Source organism: Oreochromis aureus, linkage group 2 (genome assembly GCF_013358895.1).
Source record: "Oreochromis aureus strain Israel breed Guangdong linkage group 2, ZZ_aureus, whole genome shotgun sequence".
NCBI classification, from domain to species: Eukaryota; Metazoa; Chordata; class Actinopteri; order Cichliformes; family Cichlidae; genus Oreochromis; species Oreochromis aureus.
Window position 1 is genome coordinate 11,186,981 of NC_052943.1, and position 19,379 is coordinate 11,206,359.

The 19,379-nt window shown below is 38.7% G+C and overlaps 3 protein-coding genes across 4 annotated transcripts; 2 read left to right on the forward strand and 1 right to left on the reverse strand.

Moving 5' to 3' along the window:
* Positions 1-301: 301 nt before the first annotated feature.
* On the forward strand, positions 302-3,413 carry LOC120441972. 2 transcript variants are annotated; one of them, XM_039617639.1, is made up of 3 exons: positions 302-2,776; positions 3,105-3,218; positions 3,368-3,413. In XM_039617639.1, exons 1-2 carry the CDS (start codon positions 389-391, stop codon positions 3,177-3,179), a joined length of 2,463 nt encoding a protein of 820 aa, XP_039473573.1. In that variant the 5' UTR covers positions 302-388; the 3' UTR covers positions 3,180-3,218; positions 3,368-3,413. The 2 variants fall into 2 exon arrangements, with proteins under 2 accessions (XP_039473573.1, XP_039473577.1); XM_039617643.1 differs by lacking the exon at positions 3,368-3,413 and having other exon boundaries at positions 3,040-3,142.
* Positions 3,414-4,019: 606 nt separating this feature from the next.
* On the forward strand, positions 4,020-7,404 carry LOC120443674 (hemicentin-1-like). Its single transcript, XM_039622896.1, has 7 exons — positions 4,020-4,068; positions 4,707-5,027; positions 5,204-5,461; positions 6,033-6,353; positions 6,543-6,800; positions 6,917-6,943; positions 7,025-7,404. Exons 1-7 carry the CDS (start codon positions 4,020-4,022, stop codon positions 7,216-7,218), a joined length of 1,428 nt encoding a protein of 475 aa, XP_039478830.1. The 3' UTR covers positions 7,219-7,404.
* Positions 7,405-12,358: 4,954 nt separating this feature from the next.
* LOC116322637 (T-cell surface antigen CD2-like) lies at positions 12,359-19,140 on the reverse strand. Its single transcript, XM_031742755.2, has 7 exons — positions 19,026-19,140; positions 17,537-17,699; positions 15,395-15,712; positions 14,945-15,202; positions 14,668-14,862; positions 14,424-14,540; positions 12,359-14,017 (listed from the first exon to the last, which is right to left on the reverse strand). The coding sequence occupies exons 2-7, from the start codon at positions 17,580-17,582 to the stop codon at positions 13,887-13,889; spliced, it is 1,065 nt and encodes a 354-aa protein (XP_031598615.1). The 5' UTR covers positions 17,583-17,699; positions 19,026-19,140; the 3' UTR covers positions 12,359-13,886.
* Positions 19,141-19,379: the final 239 nt, after the last annotated feature.

Here is a 19,379-nt window from a genome sequence, read left to right on the forward strand (position 1 = left end):
AGAAAGTGTTGCAATCATGGCAGATATACAGCAAATGTTTCACTGTTTTATGGTACGCGAAGACCACCGCAACTTCCTTCGTTTTCTGTGGCATAGGGACAATGACCTAAACAAAGAAGTTGTCGAGTACCGGATGAAAGTCCACGTGTTTGGCAACTCAACATCCCCCGCTGTTGCCATTTATGGACTACGCAAGGCCATCAGAGCAGGTTCAAAAGACTATGGTGCAGATACAGTAAAGTTCGTGGAGAGGCACTTTTATGTAGATGACGGCCTGATCTCTGTTCCCTCCCCTGCTGAGGCTATAGACTTGCTTCAAAGAACACAAGCCTCACTCGCTGAATCTAACCTGCGCCTGCATAAGTTCGTTTCCAACTCTCAGGCAGTTATGCAGGCCTTCTGCCCAGAAGATTGTGCTCCCGTCACGAAAAACTTAGATTTAGGTGGTGAAGAGACACAATCCCAGCGAAGCCTTGGACTCATTTGGGAAATAACAAGAGACACATTCACTTACTCAGTGGCCACCTCAAACAAGCCATTCACTCGCCGTGGTGTATTGTCCTCTGTCAATAGCGTCTTCGATCCCCTGGGCCTATTGGCACCCATTACAATCCAAGGAAGGGCCCTACTCAGAGAGCTTACTTCGGAATGTTCAGATTGGGACGTACCCCTTCCAGAGGACAAACAAAGCAGATGGGAAACGTGGAGAAATTCCCTTCAGGATCTAAGAGAACTACATGTTCCCAGAACCTACACTTCCACCTCACTAAGTCAAGCAGAGCGCAAGGAACTGTGTTTATTCTCAGATGCATCCACTAAGGCCATAGGAGCTGTAGCCTACTTAAAGGCAATTCAAACAGATGGGAAGGTCGAGGTTGGGTTCATAATGGGCAAAGCAAAACTAGCCCCACTGTCAGAACCTACAATACCAAGGCTTGAACTATGTGCAGCCGTCTTGGCAGCAGAAATGGCTGACCTCATTCAAGACGAGTTGGACTTAGACTTTGATGCAGTGCACTTCTATACGGACAGTAAGGTAGTGCTCGGCTACATCTGTAATGAGTCAAAAAGGTTTTACACATACGTTCACAACAGAGTACAGCGCATTCGCCAGTCATCAAAGCCAGAACAGTGGCATTATGTGCGCACGGAGGAAAATCCAGCAGACCATGCGTCTAGGTCATTGTCAGCATTCCAACTAAAAAGGTCCACCTGGTTCACCGGACCGCCCTTCATCCACCATCCTGCCGCAGAGATAGCACAACTGAGTGGAATGTTTGACCTGATCGAACCAGATAATGACTCAGAAATTAGACCAGAAGTAAAAACTTATGTCACTCACCTCCAAGTACTCATCTGTAAGCGTTTTGAGCACTTTTCTACCTTCAAGTCCTTAGTCAGAGCCATAGCAAGTCTTATCCATATTGCAAAGTCCTTCAATGGGACTAATCCAAACAAAAAATGCAAAGGCTGGCACAAATGTCATCTGCCTCAAACTCCAGAGGAGATTGCTCAAGCAAAAATTGTCATCTTCAAAGAGACACAGAAGGCATACTTTGAGAAGGAACTTTCTGCCCTTGATGTTGGCAAGCCAATCTCAAAACAGAGCCCCCTCAAGAAGCTCAGCCCAATGTTACAGGACAGTCTCATTTCTGTTGGAGGCCGGCTCAAACATGCAGAAATTGAGAGTGTTGAAAAGAGCCCAGTAATTCTTCCCAAAGACAGTCACATCTCCCTTCTGATCACTCGCCATTACCATGAACTCACAAGGCACCAAGGTCGTCATCTGACGGAAGGAGCAATCAGAGCTGCTGGGCTGTGGCTTTTAGGCGGCAAAAAACTAGTCAATTCAGTGATCCACAAATGTTTAACCTGCCGCAAACTACGTGGAAAACAAGAACAACAACTCATGGCGGACCTACCACCTGAACGCCTAAAAACTTGTCCTCCTTTCACCTACGTCGGCCTTGATGTTTTCGGACCGTGGTCCATAACAACCAGGCGTACTAGGGGCGGGGTAGCTGAAAGTAAGCGGTGGGCCATCATGTTTACCTGCATGAGTTCGAGAGCCGTGCATATTGAGGTAATCGAATCTCTAGACACGTCCAGCTGCGTGAACGCCCTCCGCCGCTTCTTCGCTCTAAGAGGCCCCGCCAAACAGCTACTATCTGACCGTGGCACCAATTTTATTAGCACATCAAAGGAACTTGGAATGGACAAATCACTCCAACAGTACCTAACTATCCAAGGCTGCAGTTGGGAGTTTAATCCACCACATGCATCCCACATGGGAGGTTCTTGGGAGCGCATGATTGGAGTCGCCCGCAGAATCCTGGACTCCATGCTACTACAAAACAAGGTTCAACTGACTCATGACGTGTTATGCACACTCATGGCTGAGGTTACAGCCATAATAAATGCAAGGCCGCTCGTCCCAGTGTCCTCTGATCCAGAGAACGCTTTCATCCTATCCCCTTCAATGCTCCTTACGCAGAAATCTTGCCTCCTACCCCCACCTGGAGACTTTTCGGATAAAGACCTCTACAACAAACAATGGAGACGGGTCCAAGCCCTTTCCAACCAGTTCTGGACACGCTGGAGGCGAGAGTATCTACCCACATTGCAGCAAAGGCAGAAATGGACCGGGTCGCGCAGAAACCTCCAAGTTGGCGACCTGGTTCTGCTAAAGGACAAGCAGGTTGCACGAAACAGCTGGCCCATGGCCAGGGTCACTGCCACATTCCCAAGCAAGGACGATCGAGTAAGGAAAATTGAGGTAAAGACATGCGATCAAGGGTGCATAAAGACATTTATGCGACCGGTTACAGAAGTTATCCTCCTCATGCCAAAGGACTGAATGCATAATGTTTGTTTAGCATAGTGGCCTCCCGAGGCCAGGCGGGGAGTGTGTTGCCCTTAAGGCATTTCTCTGAATAAATAGGTTCATAAGTTTGAAATAAATAATTCTAAAAAGATTTGTCATTAAAACATTGATATGTGTTGTTAAAATGAATAATTCATACTTTACATATGTTTTAGTTAAAAGGAAAATATCGCTAGAATGTATTTCCTGTTCGGGCGGCGCACTTCCGGTTCCGGTCAAGCACTTCCGGTTTGGGTCAAACACTGTTTTTGCTGAGAAACAGGCTCCTCATGCAGAAGGCAGCATGGAGATGTAATCAGATGCCATCTTCTCTGAATTATCAGGCTGGAACGCCGTAAGTTACTTTATATGACAGTTTATACAAATAGCTTTGGATATTAATGTATATTTTGCTAACATGACTGTTTTAGTGAGAGTAATGCACTTTATTGATGTAAACATGTTTCTACCTGTTGAGATAGAGTTTATTTTCTGTCATTTCAGTTTTCACCACATGTTCATGGAGACAATTAAACAAGCTGCAACTAAACTCCAGGGTCTTCATTTGTGGTTTAACTCGGTGTCACCAACATCCTCGTTGAAAACACTACAAGTATATAGTATATACTATACTAGTGTATATGCACACTGCAAAAAACATGGGAAAGAAGAAGCTGAGGTTATTTTGTCTCTGCCCTTGCTTTTGCTTCCTATATCACCTTTCCACATACAGTGTGTGAACACCAACAGGTGATTGGCTATTTTGAAGAATTTAAAACATGCTTTGAGTTAGTTCACACTTTTTGTTTACTACTTAATTCCATATGTATTCATTCATAGTTTTGATTCCTTCAGTGAGAAACTACAATGTAAATAGTCATGAAAATAAAGAAAAACCTTTAAATGAGACTGTTAGTGTATACATAGATGGCGTAATATTTCTGCATTCCTGTGTTTGTAAAATAAATTAAAAACAAAAAAAATCTGCACACTGAAAAAAACGTGGGAAAGAAGAAGCTGAGGTTATGTTGTCTCTACTCTTTGTTTTACTTCCTTTATCACCTTTCCACATACAGTTTGTGAACACCGACTGATATGTAGTATCAGTCATTTCTGTTATTTAACTGTATGAACACACTCTGAACACCAAGAAGACATGGAAGCTGTGCTTGGATTGATAGTGATGTTGCTGGGATTGTCTCATGGTGAGCTGAAAACAGTCGAGGAATTGTTTTTCTTGTATTTCTTTTAAAATAAATTCAGGATCTGTTGAATACATTTAATTCTTTTTCTATATTATCACTTTTAATTGTAATAGCAAACTCTGACATCACTTCATGTGAATGGCACTTTGAGGAAACATAACAACTATGATGGATTTTCTTAAGCTGAGACATGGTTATTGGACCCACCCAGTGAGACATTCAAAATTTCATGTTTTTAGGGCTACAGTGCCAATTAAAATCATTTCATGCTGTTCATAATTTTATTTTAATACAATTTTAATGAGACGACACAATTTATTTTACACTACTTAATATGGAAATGTGTATTTCTTGGGAATTTAAGTTGTCAGTTTCAAAAACCTTCTAGTATCATTGATAAATGGTTCTCTCTCTTCCTCTCAGTCCTTCACACAGTAATTTATTTTTCTTCAAGGCTTGAAACCTAACTATGTTTCAGTCACAGACATGCGTGCAACAATAACTGCATCTTTGCAAAAATACAGACAGGCAGCAGCCACAAAAACACCATTTCTGTTTTTGGTAAACATTTGTCAGTGCTGCCAGTCCATTGTAATAATTTTGCTTTCATTTCCTTTTGTGTGTGTGTATGTTTGCAGGTGTGGAAACTTACTGTGATGGCAGACAGGATGGAGCTCAGTGTTATGGAGCTTTGGGAGGAAGTGTGGAGATCAAGCTGATGAACAGCACCTCAAAAATACCTCGATACCAACTGTTAAAGAATTCATTAAAAATACTAGATGTGAGAAAGAAAAAGATTCTTTCTAATATCATACAAAATAGGTCTCTCTTTTTTCCCAGTAATGGAACATTTAGGCTCAATTACCTGAGCAGGAATGACAGTGGTAATTATAGCCTTATAACATTTAATTCAGATGGAAAAGCATCAGACGAGCAGACTCTACACTTGTTTGTTCAAGGTAATGTTTTCCTTGTTTTGAAATACAGTAAAGGCATTAATAGATATGAAACAGAAAATTCAGATACACGTATTGTATGATTTTTGCTTCCCTATTTATGTTCCCTATCAAAGACTATAAAGAATGACCTAGATTCTGATTTCAGATCTAAACTCATCTGTGTGTGTTTCTCTCAGCTCCTGTGTCCTCTGTCCTGCTGGTCTCTGAGTGTCTGTCCCAGGGAGAGAGGAGGGTGTCCTGCTCCTCTGAGGGAGGGGACAGTCCTCAGTACAGCTGGACTCTGGATGGACGCACACTGACAGATGCTGAGCTCCTTTCTGTAAATAATGAGACTAACATCATCATTCTGAAACAGCACGTCTCAGGACGTCTGGTCTGCTCAGTGAGGAACAACGTCAGTGATGCCTTCAAAGTACAGAAGATATCTACCTGTGGTGAGTGAGAGCACTGTGAATTTTTGTTATCATTACCTGGACTCTAGTTGGCTGTGCCTTAATAAACGCATCTTCACCTAACAACATTCAGTAGCCACAAAAGCACCAGTTATTTTTTAGATAAACATTTTCATATGATTCTTGCTCTCTGTCTCTTGTTCTCTCTAATTTATACACATATTTCACAATGGAATTTTATTTTAACTGGAACATTGAAGCCACATTTTTAAAGTGTTGTAAAGAACAGAAAGTGTTCTGGCTGTGTGTGTGTGTTTTAAAAAAAATACATTTTCAGTTACTAACATAGTTGTACGAAAATAAACAAAAATAAAATAGCAGTTACAATACCATCTATGATTTTATTGATTTATTGTGGCACCAAATGTCTACCCAAACAGTGAAATATTCAGAGGTCCATGCTGCTCATGTGTTCAACAATAAATGCATCTTTGCAAAAACACAGACAAACAGTAGTTGCAATAACACCATTTCTGTTTCAGGTAAACATTTGTCACTGCTGCCAGTCCATTGTAATAATTTTGCTTTTGTTTCCTTTTTTGTGTGTTTGCAGGTGTGGGAACTTACTGTGATGGCAGACAGGATGGAGCTCAGTGTTATGGAGCTTTGGGAGGAAGTGTGGAGATCAAGCTGATGAACAGCACCTCAAAAATACCTCGATACCATTTGTTAAAGAATTCATTAAAAATACTAGATGTGAGAAAGAAAAAGATTCTTTCTAATATCATAGAACATAAATTTCTCTTTTTTCCCAGTAATGGAACATTTAGGCTCAATTATCTGAGCAGGACAGACAGTGGTAATTATAGCCTAAAAACCTTTGATTCGGATGGAAAAGCATCAGACGAGCAGACTCTACACTTGTTTGTTCAAGGTAATGTTTTCCTTGTTTTGAAATTAAGCCATTAATAAGTACGAATATAATTTTAACATCATTTGAGAAATCTATATCTATGTATTTTATGGTTTATACATATTTTTCACTGAAGACTATAAGGAATGACTGATTTAATTCTGCAATTCTGATTTGAAATCAAAACTCATCTGTGTGTGTTTCTCTCAGCTCCTGTGTCCTCTGTCCTGCTGGTCTCTGAGTGTCTGTCCCAGGAAGAGAGGAGGGTGTCCTGCTCCTCTGAGGGAGGGGACAGTCCTCAGTACAGCTGGACTCTGGATGGACGCACACTGACAGATGCTGAGCTCCTTTCTGGAAATAATGAGACTAACGTTATCACTCTGAAACAGCACGTCTCAGGACGTCTGGTCTGCTCAGTCAGGAACAACGTCACTAACGTTTTCATAGAACACAGGATGTCTACCTGTGGTGAGTGAGAACCTTATGAATAAAAGTTAATAAGCATAAATTTAATTTTTATGGTCATTATGTCTTGAACTGTTTGTTTGTTGGATCACACTATGCTTCATTTTTATTAACTGCAGCTCCATCAGTGGGATACAGACATCAGGGTGGGTATATGAAAACAATGTGCATTGAACCAACAGCAGACCCAGCTCTGCCTAACATGTGATTTTGGTGTCTCTGAACAGATAAGTCCTTGCTTATATGCGGTTTGCGAGCAGTTGTGGTAATTCTCTTGCTAATTGGGATTTACATCTACTTCGCTTGGAAAAAAAAGAAACATGCCAAAGCTGAAGTCTCTGCTGTCCCACAAACAAGAGGAGATCCAGAAGACTCTGTTCTGATGGTTGAAATGAGTTCTGCAACTTACACCAACACCTAGTGTCACCTTTTACTTGCTGTTGTTTTTGTCATTGGTTCACAAGCATGAAAATAACATTTAGAGAGAAATTCTTGTTTCACAGACAGCTCATATTGAATTATGATGAGAAGCTCTGTGGTTTCTGGGTTTTACATTTTTAATACAAATCTTTACAATTCTTAAACAATAAAGTCTTGAATTAAGTTTACTTCATGTGTCAGTTTTTTTTTTTAATTTTCTGCAGATGAAGTTACTGAGTGAGGGGAAAGAGGAACAGGAGATTTATAGATGAACTGGGGCAATACCAGCAGTCATGCAGATGCTGCACTGGTCCATTGCATTGAAGAAAGAACTGAGAGAATAAGAGCTTTAGATTCATGTTCGCAAGATCACCAGTTGTCATGAGCTCTGGTTAATGACTGAAAGACTGAGATCACAAATACAACCGAAGGCTGGAGATTTTTTGTCATTTTAGACTCCTGAGAGCCATCTGGGCAATGTTTACATTAAATTCATGCAAGCTACATGCACTTTGTGGAAAAACAATGTGATTAATGTTTATGTGGGAAAATAATCATGAAGTGCATCGTGGTGCATATCTTTTAATTCTTATACAATGATAGCATAAATGGTAAATGGTAAATGGCCTGTATTTGTATAGCGCTTTATTAGTCCCTAAGGACCCCAAAGCGCTTTACACATCCAGTCATCCACCCATTCACGCACACATTCACACACTGGTGATGGCAAGCTACGTTGTAGCCACAGCCACCCTGGGGCGCACTGACAGAGGCGTAAAAGCATATTAACTGAACTGATCACTGTTCCATAATGTCAAATATGTTTTTAGACATACTGCACAATATGTTTTGTGGAAGGTGAAAATTTCTATAGTTGGATTTTTATTATTTGAGTTTTAAAACATAAATAGGGGAGAGTGGGGTGGGTTTTTACTTAAAGTAAAAACTGGCACAACTCGCTTTAAGATTTTGCTTAAAGTGAGGCCATGATAGTAATGCTTCCAACTAAAACATGTACATATATTTCAGGATGTTGTGCATGCCTGGGAACAATCACTTTGGATCTGAAATACAGTATTTAAGAAATATAGCTTTCTGAAAAAAAGTGTTCTTGTGGCACAACTTGACCCCGATGCAGGGTAAGTTGCGCCTTTGGAGAGAATACCTTGGGGTAAATTGAGCCATTCATTATTAAAGTAAAATAGTATATTTGATTTCAGAAACTGTAATTCTATAAAAGCTAGACAAATTTAACACAAAACGACTTATCTGAGGTTTATTTAAAGTTATTTTACAATATCAAAGGCCAATTTTATACAAGCCACACGAGCACATCAAAAATCAGTTTTCTTAAAAATGGCCTAGGGCCAAAGGAACTTGTTGATGCTACCCACTGCTCCCTTCTGGATGTACGACCAAGTTTTTGTGGTGTGGGTAGTTGTTTTTTTATGCACATTTTCTCGAGGGATGACTCTGTCAAAATTTTCTTTGAAAGTGAAGATGGGCTTTCCATTCACAGACCTATTACTACTTCACCTTAAAAACTTTGCACCAGTGTCAGCACCATCAACCAAACCAACGTAGTTGTAAGATTTGATTTTGCCTGCAAACTTCACTATGTCAATCACAATTACTTTTAGATTTACATATGTCAAGCTATACACTCTAAATAAGTACCCAACTTTACTTCTTTGTGAACTATCTGCATTTTGATAACTGATAATGAGCATTTCCTGGGGAAAGAATTATTGTTCCCTACTTTTTCTTAAATGGACACTTAACCCAACTTGCTTTAGCCTCTGATATCCCTGCCAGCTGGATCAAAATGTAATTTTTTGTGCATATTCAAATACCATGAACTGGCTTTTGAGTATGCACAAAGTAATGAACACATACAGGCTGTTAGTGCCTCCATATGTTCTGCCACCTCTCTCTTGATTGACAAGTCCAGATCTTTTATATCCTTTTATATCTTTTATATCCTTTTATAGCCTTATTTCTTTTCCATGTATCTTTTTCTTCTCCACATATTGTTTTAATGTCATTGTGAATATGTTCATCTTCCTCGCCACCTGACGAATGGACTTCCCCTTCTCCACCTCATTCACTCTGTCCATGTCCTCTAAAGGAGTGGAAGCCCTGCCTGTCCTCCCTATTATAACTCCATGGCATGATGGTCTATTTCTATTTTTGGTCTGAAATTAAGAATGTCACTGTGAAAATCTGTAAAAAAACAAGCAAACAAACAAAAACAATTAATAAAATAATATGTTACAACATTCATAAGTTGGGCACAAAGCACCCCAACCCCACCATTTTGAAAAAAAAAAAAGCATCATCCAGCGGTTTTGAGCTAACATCATGTTAGGTGTATAGACTCGCAGTGTAGCTTACCAAAGCACTGAAACATCTGTGAAATGTTTTCAGACCTGTCTATAACTGTTCAGACAAAACAATCAAAAAACCTTGATCTCAGAAATTTTACTTTAAAAGACAAAAAAAAGTTTTTGAACTTAAATATTCTTAATTCTCATGCAATGAGGTTCTCTTATTTGCAGGATTAGTAAAATGGCTGACTCTTCAAAAATGTGCAGTCACATGACCAATTTCTTCTATTGTGGTAATAGCAGCGCCACAATTTTCAGTATTTTTTACACAATGTCGCCCTCTAGTGGGAAAGGTTTGGACTTCATCATTGCTTAGTTACACCTTTCTTGCTTTTATTGTATTTTGCTTCTCGAAAGACTTTACACTGATGTCATGATCTTACAATATTAAAGAAATCCACCAGTACAGCAACATTTGACCATACCAAATAGTTTGAATCTACACCAGATTAAACCCTAACTAAAGAAAAATACAGTGAAGTACATACTCAGTCCATGCATACTTAGAACAGGTTTGTGCATCTGATTCTATTTTATTTTTACAAGTTGAACAAACTCAGTGTCTCAAATTTATTTCTGTGCTATTATGATAGTGTGATGGCTGTGAAAGCTTTATAGTAAGAGCTCTGGCAGCTGTGTTAAATAAACAATAACTATTATTCATTTTTATTTTTACTTATTTATCTCAACTTCCTAAATCACTCATTTCTTAAATTACAATATTGTTTAAAAACATTTTAGGCCATTTATTCAGCTATGTTTTGCATTTTGTGGGGAGTTAAGATGGTTTAAACATGTGCAGAGGGGGGATAGTGGCTATATTGCACAAAATATGTTAAAGATTGAGCTGCCAGGGGAAAAGAAAATGAGAAAACCACAGAAAAAAATATATGGATGTACTGATGAAGGACATGCAGTGGGTTGGTGTGACAGAAGAGGATGCTAGGGACAGGTTGAGATGGAGACAGATGATCTCCTGCGATGACCCTGGGGCACTGTGATGCCTTTTGTAACAGGGGGCACTGCAGCACCTGCAAAATCCTAATTTGCGCGCCCTCAGTGATACTGTACTAGTGTAGGGGGAAGGAGTTTAGTAACTTATTAGTGCCTCATCACAGAGGTAACAATGTGCAAAATATGTGCATTAACACTTTTCTGATGTTGCAGGGTGGCCTGAAGGTCAGTTTTGTTTGCATGTTTTACGTTGCTTCACCATTGCTTAGAGCACTGCATGTTTTTAACGAGAAGCTTTAATAAACACCTTTATTAAACAGAGATATCTTTAAGGAACAACAACAAGCCCCACACTCAAAAAAATCTGTTGTTGGATGAACACAATTTAATCATGGGACCTTTTTCCACATGATTTAACCAAGTACAATAACCCATTTTTGACCATGTCAAACCAACACATTTGGCATTTGGTGGTTTGATGTAATCAGATTACGTTGGATCAATGTAGTATACTTACATTGACTTGAAGTGATTTATTTAAGTATGTAGAGTGAAATTTGTTTTAATTCATTCTACACGAGTTAAAAACTTTAGGAAAACACAATCGGGGCGATCGTGGCTCAAGAGTTGGGAGTTCGCCTTGTAATCGGAAGGTTGCAGGTTCCAGCCCCGGCTCGGATAGTCTTGGTCGTTGTGTCCTTGGGCAAGACACTTCACCCGTTGCCTACTGGTGGTGGTCAGAGGGCCCGGTGGCGCCAGTGTCCGGCAGCCTCGCCTCTGTCAGTGCGCCCCAGGGTGGCTGTGGCTACAATATAGCTTGCCATCACCAGTGTGTGAATGGGTGAATGACTGGGTATGTAAATACAGGCCATTTACCATTTACAATGAAATCTTGTTGTTTGAACAACTACTTTGTTAATCAAGGCAATTACTGCTAGTCTTGCTTAATGAAACAATATGGGGGTTGATGATTTCATAGAGACAAACAACCATTTGCACTTACATTCATGGGTAATTTAGAATTATCAATTAACCTAACTCTATTACACACTGCAAACAAGCCAGATTGTTCATTTGAACCCAGGCCCTGTGAGGCAACAGCACTAACCATCACACCACCAAGCTGTCAACCCAGGCTTAACAAAACTAGGAAAGCTATGATTACAAGGCTTGATGTAGAATTTTCTGTACATTTTTGTCTTTGACAGGTTAAACCACAATATATAGCAATAGCATTCACGTGGTGTGGGTGTAGCTGTCTGCCTCTTAAAACTCCAGCGATTTTCCTGCAGTTTGACATCTAATGTGATCTTGTGAATTTTGTGAGTCCAGGCAACTAACCACTCTCACTAGATTGTATCATATCATCTCAACAAGAACAAATTAAGTTGCTGAATTTCATGCAGATGCTACATGATTTAATTATTTTCACCATAGAAACATGAAATTATTTAGTTCAAATTATAAGTTTGAATCTTGTACATGTACCAACCACCCAATTTCATTTTTTTGAGTGCATGAAACAAGAAGGGAAACTTCCACATCTTCTTGCTGATAAGTTTAAAGTTATGTTCACTTCTTAGTGGTCACCAAAGGTTTTTGAATCAATAATGCTGGTAATCATAGCATCATCGGGCCTGTCGGAAATTAGAATCATATTAGACAAACTTAAAACAAGTTTATACTGGTGTGAAATTAAAGACCGAGCTTAAAAGAGACTTTTTTTAAATTAACATTTAATAAAATCTACACTATGAATTCTGCATTGTTAACCTTACTAAGAAAAGACACACAAAAACATTGCTTTAAAAAGTTTATATATTGTTTGCAAAGATAAAAACTGTAAGTGAGTACTGGCTATTATAAGTCACATCTACTCTTCACTTTGTAAATACTACTCAGAATTACTATTTTAAACAACTAATGTGACAATTGCTGCAACATATGATTTCTTTGTTGTACATACTTAAACAGGAGCTACTAAAAAAACATGCACACTGATTGCCATAACAAAAGGTACAAATAAGTGCTACTTGTGTTACTCAAAAGCTTCAGAAGTCTTGCCCAAAACAGGTTCCATTCAAAGCCACATATATACAATACACATAAGAAAAAAACATTAAGGCAAAAACACAGTTCAAAGTATAGTAATACAAGTGTATATCAAAATGTAAAATGTGTATTTTATATCTCATCTTCTTTTATAAAACAGCTGACACCACACATTCAGAAACTGTTTCAGTCGTAATAATGAGAGAACAACATACAGAGAGAAGTCAGTCACCTATAGAAATAGCCATGTTCCTATGCAAATGATAAGATGTTTAAAATCTGGATTTAAACATTAAAGTCAAATATGACCATTTAAAAACCTGCCAGTCAAGCAACAGGGACACCTGGACACAAGTGTGGAGTACAGTGGTAAGGTTAGATAGAATATGCAACCACTTCTTTCTTGGCGGTAAACTGGCGGCAGGGAGGTTATCAAATATTGGTTATCAGGTAGAAGAGGAGAAAGATCAGATTATACAGGTTTGTATAAAAAGATTATATTAAAAAAAACATAATTTAGCAAATATATAATTTTACTAATGAAATAAATATGTTATTAATTAGGTTATCAGGACATCAAACAGTACATTATTATTATCACATTATTAAATGTTACCAAATACTTTTTTCCACATCATTGCAAAAAATGTGTTTTTGTTTAAACTGTATTTTTTCAGCACATTAAAAACGGAAACATTTTAAAACTAAACAAGTACACATATCTACAGTGATCTCCAAGAGTGGGTGAGAACAGAAGAGGAAAAACAAATGAAGGCTTTCCACATTAGTCCACCAGAACAATGTCAATAGGATTTTGTTTCTCTCTTCTCTTCCAATGTTATTATATACAATGCTTGCTTCACATTTATCCAGATTTATTAAGACACATGCATTTCTTACAGAAGAGGGGGCTGATCCCCAGATATAAATCTAAAGACAGGCCAAAGATGAACATTATTATTATTATTATTATTATTATTATTATTATTATTATTATTATTATTATTATTATTATTGTTGTTGTTGTTGTTATTATTAGAGTAGGGACAAAGTAGCCCATGAAGGTGTCACAGGAAGCTAAAGTGTCTGAATAAAATTCAGTCATCATTCATTTTATTCATATTTGTTTTGTTCTTTATGTGCTGTTAGCTGAAAGATTAACTGTGTTTCAGCCACAGACTTACATGAAGCAACAACCTTTTGGCATCTTGATGTCACCTCCTCCTTCGGACTGCCCTCAGTGGTGCAGTCGGTGTAAAAGCTCCAACCACTTAAATCATCTCCTGTTGCTTGAAAACTTGATTTGGCCATACTCCACCTCCGCCTCTGCTCTTTGCTCAGCATCCTTCCTCTGACATTTCGTGATAATGACATCAGCATAGGTTACTTCCTGGTCATCTTCTTCAGCTGCAAATTAGTAGGAAGAGGTGGCACGAACAGTCAGTGTATTAGTACAGGAATGGTTTGACTTAAACAAGAACTTTCACTCTCATGTCTGCTGCTGGAACAGTTGATTAGTTTTACCACAAAGATTGAAGGCAGTGTGTGTGATTAACTGGTGCACATTAAAACTAATTCAAAATGTTTCATTGGTGAACTTTCGGGCTGCCGTTTTTTGAGCTGTTTCCCCATGTTTTTAGTTGTTGTGTTAAAACTAGCTGATTAGCCACACCAACAAATTTAACTGACATATGACAGAAGTATGATTAAACTCTTGGCAAGACAGCAAAAAGGTTTATTAAAAAAATGTTAAATAATTATATATGTTTAATTAATCTGAGAAAGTGGAGTGTAGAAATGGAAAGTTTTGTACCTCTTTGTTCTGTAGGTTTGGTTTTTTGCTTTATGATGTGTTCACAGGCACCTGCTACACCCACAACTAACAAAATGAGCAGTGCTGAGAGAACACCACCGATCAGTGGTAAATAGGCTGTTTGAAAAAAGGACAGAATAAGACAAAAACAAGTCAGCAAGTCTTAATTTTTATGAAGACAAACAAAGAAATATTGAGAAACTGGCAAGAGTCAGTCTACTGTAGCAAAGTCATTTTCACTTACTAATGTACCATGGGTTATCACTGCTGACAGTTTGATTGAAGGGTTTAATCTTAGTGGGGTTTTTATTTGACACTATGGCGGTAGCAGTTTGTTTGGGGACTGTTGTTGGTTTAATACACAGGGTGTTATTAGCTTCATACACCCACCCTGATAGCTGTGTTCCATTGACTGAAGTGCAGTTAATGAAAATGAAGCCTGAGAGCAAAAACGTATAATTAATGAAAGACTGTGATAATCACAAATATGATCATTTTGGTCACTCAGTGTTCTCACTCACCACAGGTATATATTCTCTCCTCTTTGGAGACATTACTGATGTTGTTCCTGACTGAGCAGACCAGACGTCCTGAGACGTTCTGTTTCAGAGTGATGATGTTAGTCTTATTATTTCCAGAAAGGAGCTCAGCATCTGTCAGTGTGCGTCCATCCAGAGTCCAGCTGTACTGAGGACTGTCCCCTCCCTCAGAGGAGCAGGACACCCTCATCTCTCCCTGGGACAGACACTCAGGGACCAGCAGGACAGAGGACACAGGAGCTGAGAGAAACACACACAGATGAGTTTAGATTTTAAATCAGAATCTCCCTAATTCTTTAGAGTCTCTAATAAAGAATAGGGAAAGCATAGAATACAGGGAAATGTGTGAGATATATTGTATAGATTATTGTATAGATTACCACAACAATATTTTATTTACATCTATTAATGGCTTAATTTCCCAACATTTACCTTCAATAAACAACTGTAAAATCTGCTCGCCTGATGATTTTCCATCTGAATCAAAGGTTTGAAGGGTATAATTACCACCGTCTGTCCTGTTCAGTTTATTGATCCTAAACGTTCCATTACTGGGAAAATGAGCTCTCTCTCTTATGGTATTAGAAATAACCGTATTATTTCTAACATCTAATATTTTTAATGAACTCTTTAACAATTGGTATCTATTTATTTCTGAAGTGTTGTCCATCAGCTGGATGTCCACACTTCCTCCCAAAGCTCCATAACACTGAGTTCCATTCTGTCTGCCATCACAGTGAGTTTCCACACCTGCAAAACAAAAATAAAGTTGTCATAGTTGTTAGTTTTGCTCAGTAGATGAGCAGATGTCCACATGCCTGACATAGTGGCCTGAGTTCTAGCCAGAGGGCTTTTGCTGTGTGCCCTGCTTTCTTGTCTCCTCTTTACTGAACACTATTTAACAAATGTAAACAATGTTTCAGAGAGGATATCAGAAGTGGTAACAAAAGGAGATCAAAGCACAAAGTAATGGTTAATAGACCTGTACACCAGAACTATAAGGACCAGGCAGACCAACCTGAGGATGCTTATAACTCAATGCTTCTGGATTTATGTGTGCTTGGCTTTATACAAGGCTAATATTGCACTAATGACATTTACAAAAACTCAGGAGGGACAATATTGTAGGCCAACTCGAAGGCAGTCACAAAAGTCACCATCAGATGTGGAATATCCCACACTTGATGCACTGTCCACATCACAAAGATCAGAGTGGAGTGACCATCAGCCACTTCCTGTCCATCGATGACATTATGCTGTATGCCAGGAGTGACTGAAACATTGACTCACTGATCCACCTCACCAGGATCTACAGTGAGGACACTAGGATGTCATTCTTTATAAATGTGGCAAAAAGGTTGTAAAGAGAGACTGATGGGGTGGAGTTGCCCCAAGGCATGATAGTGGACATACAGGACACACAGAAGAAGTGCTTGGGTATCCAACAGGCTAACGGGAGCTACATGATAAAGACACACTAAAGTTAGACACAGTCAAATACCTCCAGAAATAATAATAATGGATTGCATTTATATAGCGTTTTTCTAGGCACCCAAAGCGCTTTACAATCCCACTATTCATTCACACACTGATGGAGGCAAGCTACAGTTGTAGCCACAGCTGCCCTGGGGCAGACTGACAGAAGCGAGGCTGCCATATCGCGCCATCGGCCCCTCTGGCCAACATCAGTAAGCGGTAGGGTAAAGTGTCTTGCCCAAGGACACAACGACCAGGACAGAGAGAGTAGAGGGATCGAACTGGCAACCTTCCGGTTACAGTTGAGCTTCCCAATCCCCTGAGCCACGGTCACCCCAAGTATAAGAGGCGCTGAAAAAAATGTGAGCCATCAATATATATGTCTTCTCGTCATCAGATACCAAGCTGGAATAACAAACTGGCCACAAGAGGAGACATGAAAACTCCTCACAATGCATGGAGGTTTCCACTCAAAGGTCTGAGGCTCTGTGAACAGATATGGAAGCTGCTGTTGAAATAAAAATGGCTCCCTGAGGTGAGCTGCTCCAAAACAACTGAAGACAGACAGTGATAAGGAACAGGAAGTGGGACCATCATGTATGACTGACCCCCTGCAGATATATCATCGACAGATAGAGGGAAGGAAAAGAACAGGGCCTAAGCACTAGATTTTAGAGGAAGAAGTCACAGCTAACAGGGCTCAGAGACAGAGCAGCATACAGTAACAGGGCTGGGACGGCATACACTGACTTGCACAAGCAAGTACAGGAACATTTGTGCTGCATATGATCCCCAAATCCCGATAGGAGACCCCACTGAAGGTGGTTGAGAACAACAGTGCTAACTAAGGTCATGTGGAACTTTGAGTTCCAGACAGACAGACAGCCAACCATTAACCACTCAGATATAACCACCGACCAGCAGCTGTGATACATGAAGCAATCCTAAAATCCAGATAGGAGACAGCAACATCAGAATGAAGGAGCATGACAAAACTAAGAAGTAACTTTTTTTCAGACCTAATTCTGATTGCACTGAAATTAAGTATGAAATAAGTATTTTTGAAACCTCGCATGAAAAAAAAAATTGGTTGCTCACCATGAGATACTCCGAACATCAGCAACAGTCCAACTGCAGCTTCCATGTCAGCTGTTCAGTCTGTGTTGACTCAATCAGCAGCTTTCAAATCTTTTCTCTCAAATAAGCAAATCTGTGGTATTGATGTTAACAGACTGCAGTTAACAGACTGTTAGTGCTCAGCCTGAAAGGAGAAATTATGAAAACGTTGGCTTTAGGTTTTAGTGAAGTGGTAGATAACTTCTCACACGCTGAGAGTAGGAAAATGAATTGACATTAGTTTTTCTTCCTCCTTTAGCCTTCATGAAAAAGAGATTTCAGATATGAGACTAACAATTTGAATTCCTAAGAAATAAAAGTTCCAGACTGAAAATGAAATAATACATTTCAGAAATATGTTTAGATGAAAAAATAGACACAAAATTAATGATAGCACATGTTTCATCTCTAAAAAGAGTACAAAATGAAAGACGCTTTCAATCTCTGTCAAACAGATAGGTCAGCATGTTGAGCAACAGTGGTTTGAACATTCTTTGCACTGCACTGGTTAATTTTATATTTAAAAATGCTGATCACAGAAGAATTTATGCAAACTACAGAATGTACTGTTGGAATTAAATATTGCTTTAGTTGAATCTTAAATGGTGCCATGGGGTCATTTAACATTCATATCATTTAAAGTTTAATTGAACAAAACTTCAAAATCTCTGATTGCTTTTGCAATAAATGCTTATAAACACTAATCAAGACTCAAAACTACTGCTGAAGGATTTAAATTACAGTATTTCTTTTTTCATAAATATGCACTCTAGTGGTAAATAATCATTAGCAAAAAAGTATTGTAGCTAATATTTGACATTTATTAACATAAAAATAATTATTTCCCCCTCTCTTAACTGTCGAATAACATTAAATTATTCGGGCTGTGACAAAATGTGTATCTGATCCCTTTTTATACTTTAAAGTTTGAGATAATTTTACCAATTGAAATGATCAGTATTGTTTGTTTTACATTTTATTCATATTGTTAGTTGTTATTTTAAAAACTACTGTATTATTAAAAAAACAGTGCTCAAATACAATTTCGTACAAACAGGTGCCACTGGTCAGATGACTTTATTTGAAGCGATGATCTGATTCCACTTTCGCTAAAAGATAGATGAGTTAAAATTACAGTCATAACCTTTGAAATATAAAAATGTGTAATCTAAAATATTAAGCATTTGTTTGGAATAAAAACAAGATAATTTGACTGTAAATATAATTTTTAGACCCATGAACAAAGGTCGAGTGACACCAGGTCTGGGGATAAGTATGTATCAATAAAGTGCCGCATGAAATGAAAAAGCAGAACAGCTCATCATCAGATACTCCCAGTGGCATCAACACAATGCCACCAACCTGTAAGCTGCAGAACTTACTGCAACACTAAAGACGACATCAAAATCTTTCAGTGGCTGTACTTAATACCACAGCAGCTGCATGCTTTGAATAAGTAAACACAGCTCACCATGAGAGACTCCTAATAGCATCACGAACAGTACAAACAGAGCTTGCATGTTTGATTCTCTATTCAGCATCTGTTGACTCCGCAGGCAGCTCTTCTGCTTTACTGCGATGCAAACAGACCCAACCTACACTGACCATGTTTCCTGTTGGTGAGAAACCTTCAGATCAGAACATATAAATTTAGACCAAGCAGGATGTGGCTACTTCAGAATATTTTTGTGTTAACTACTAAAAGCAGTTGCCAGCATTGCTTGTCAATACTGATCAGCTTCAGATAAGTATGTATGAACTCAGACCAGACAGGATGTGACTAGAATTTAACTGCAGAGAAAAAAAAAGAGAAAAGTTTAATTTA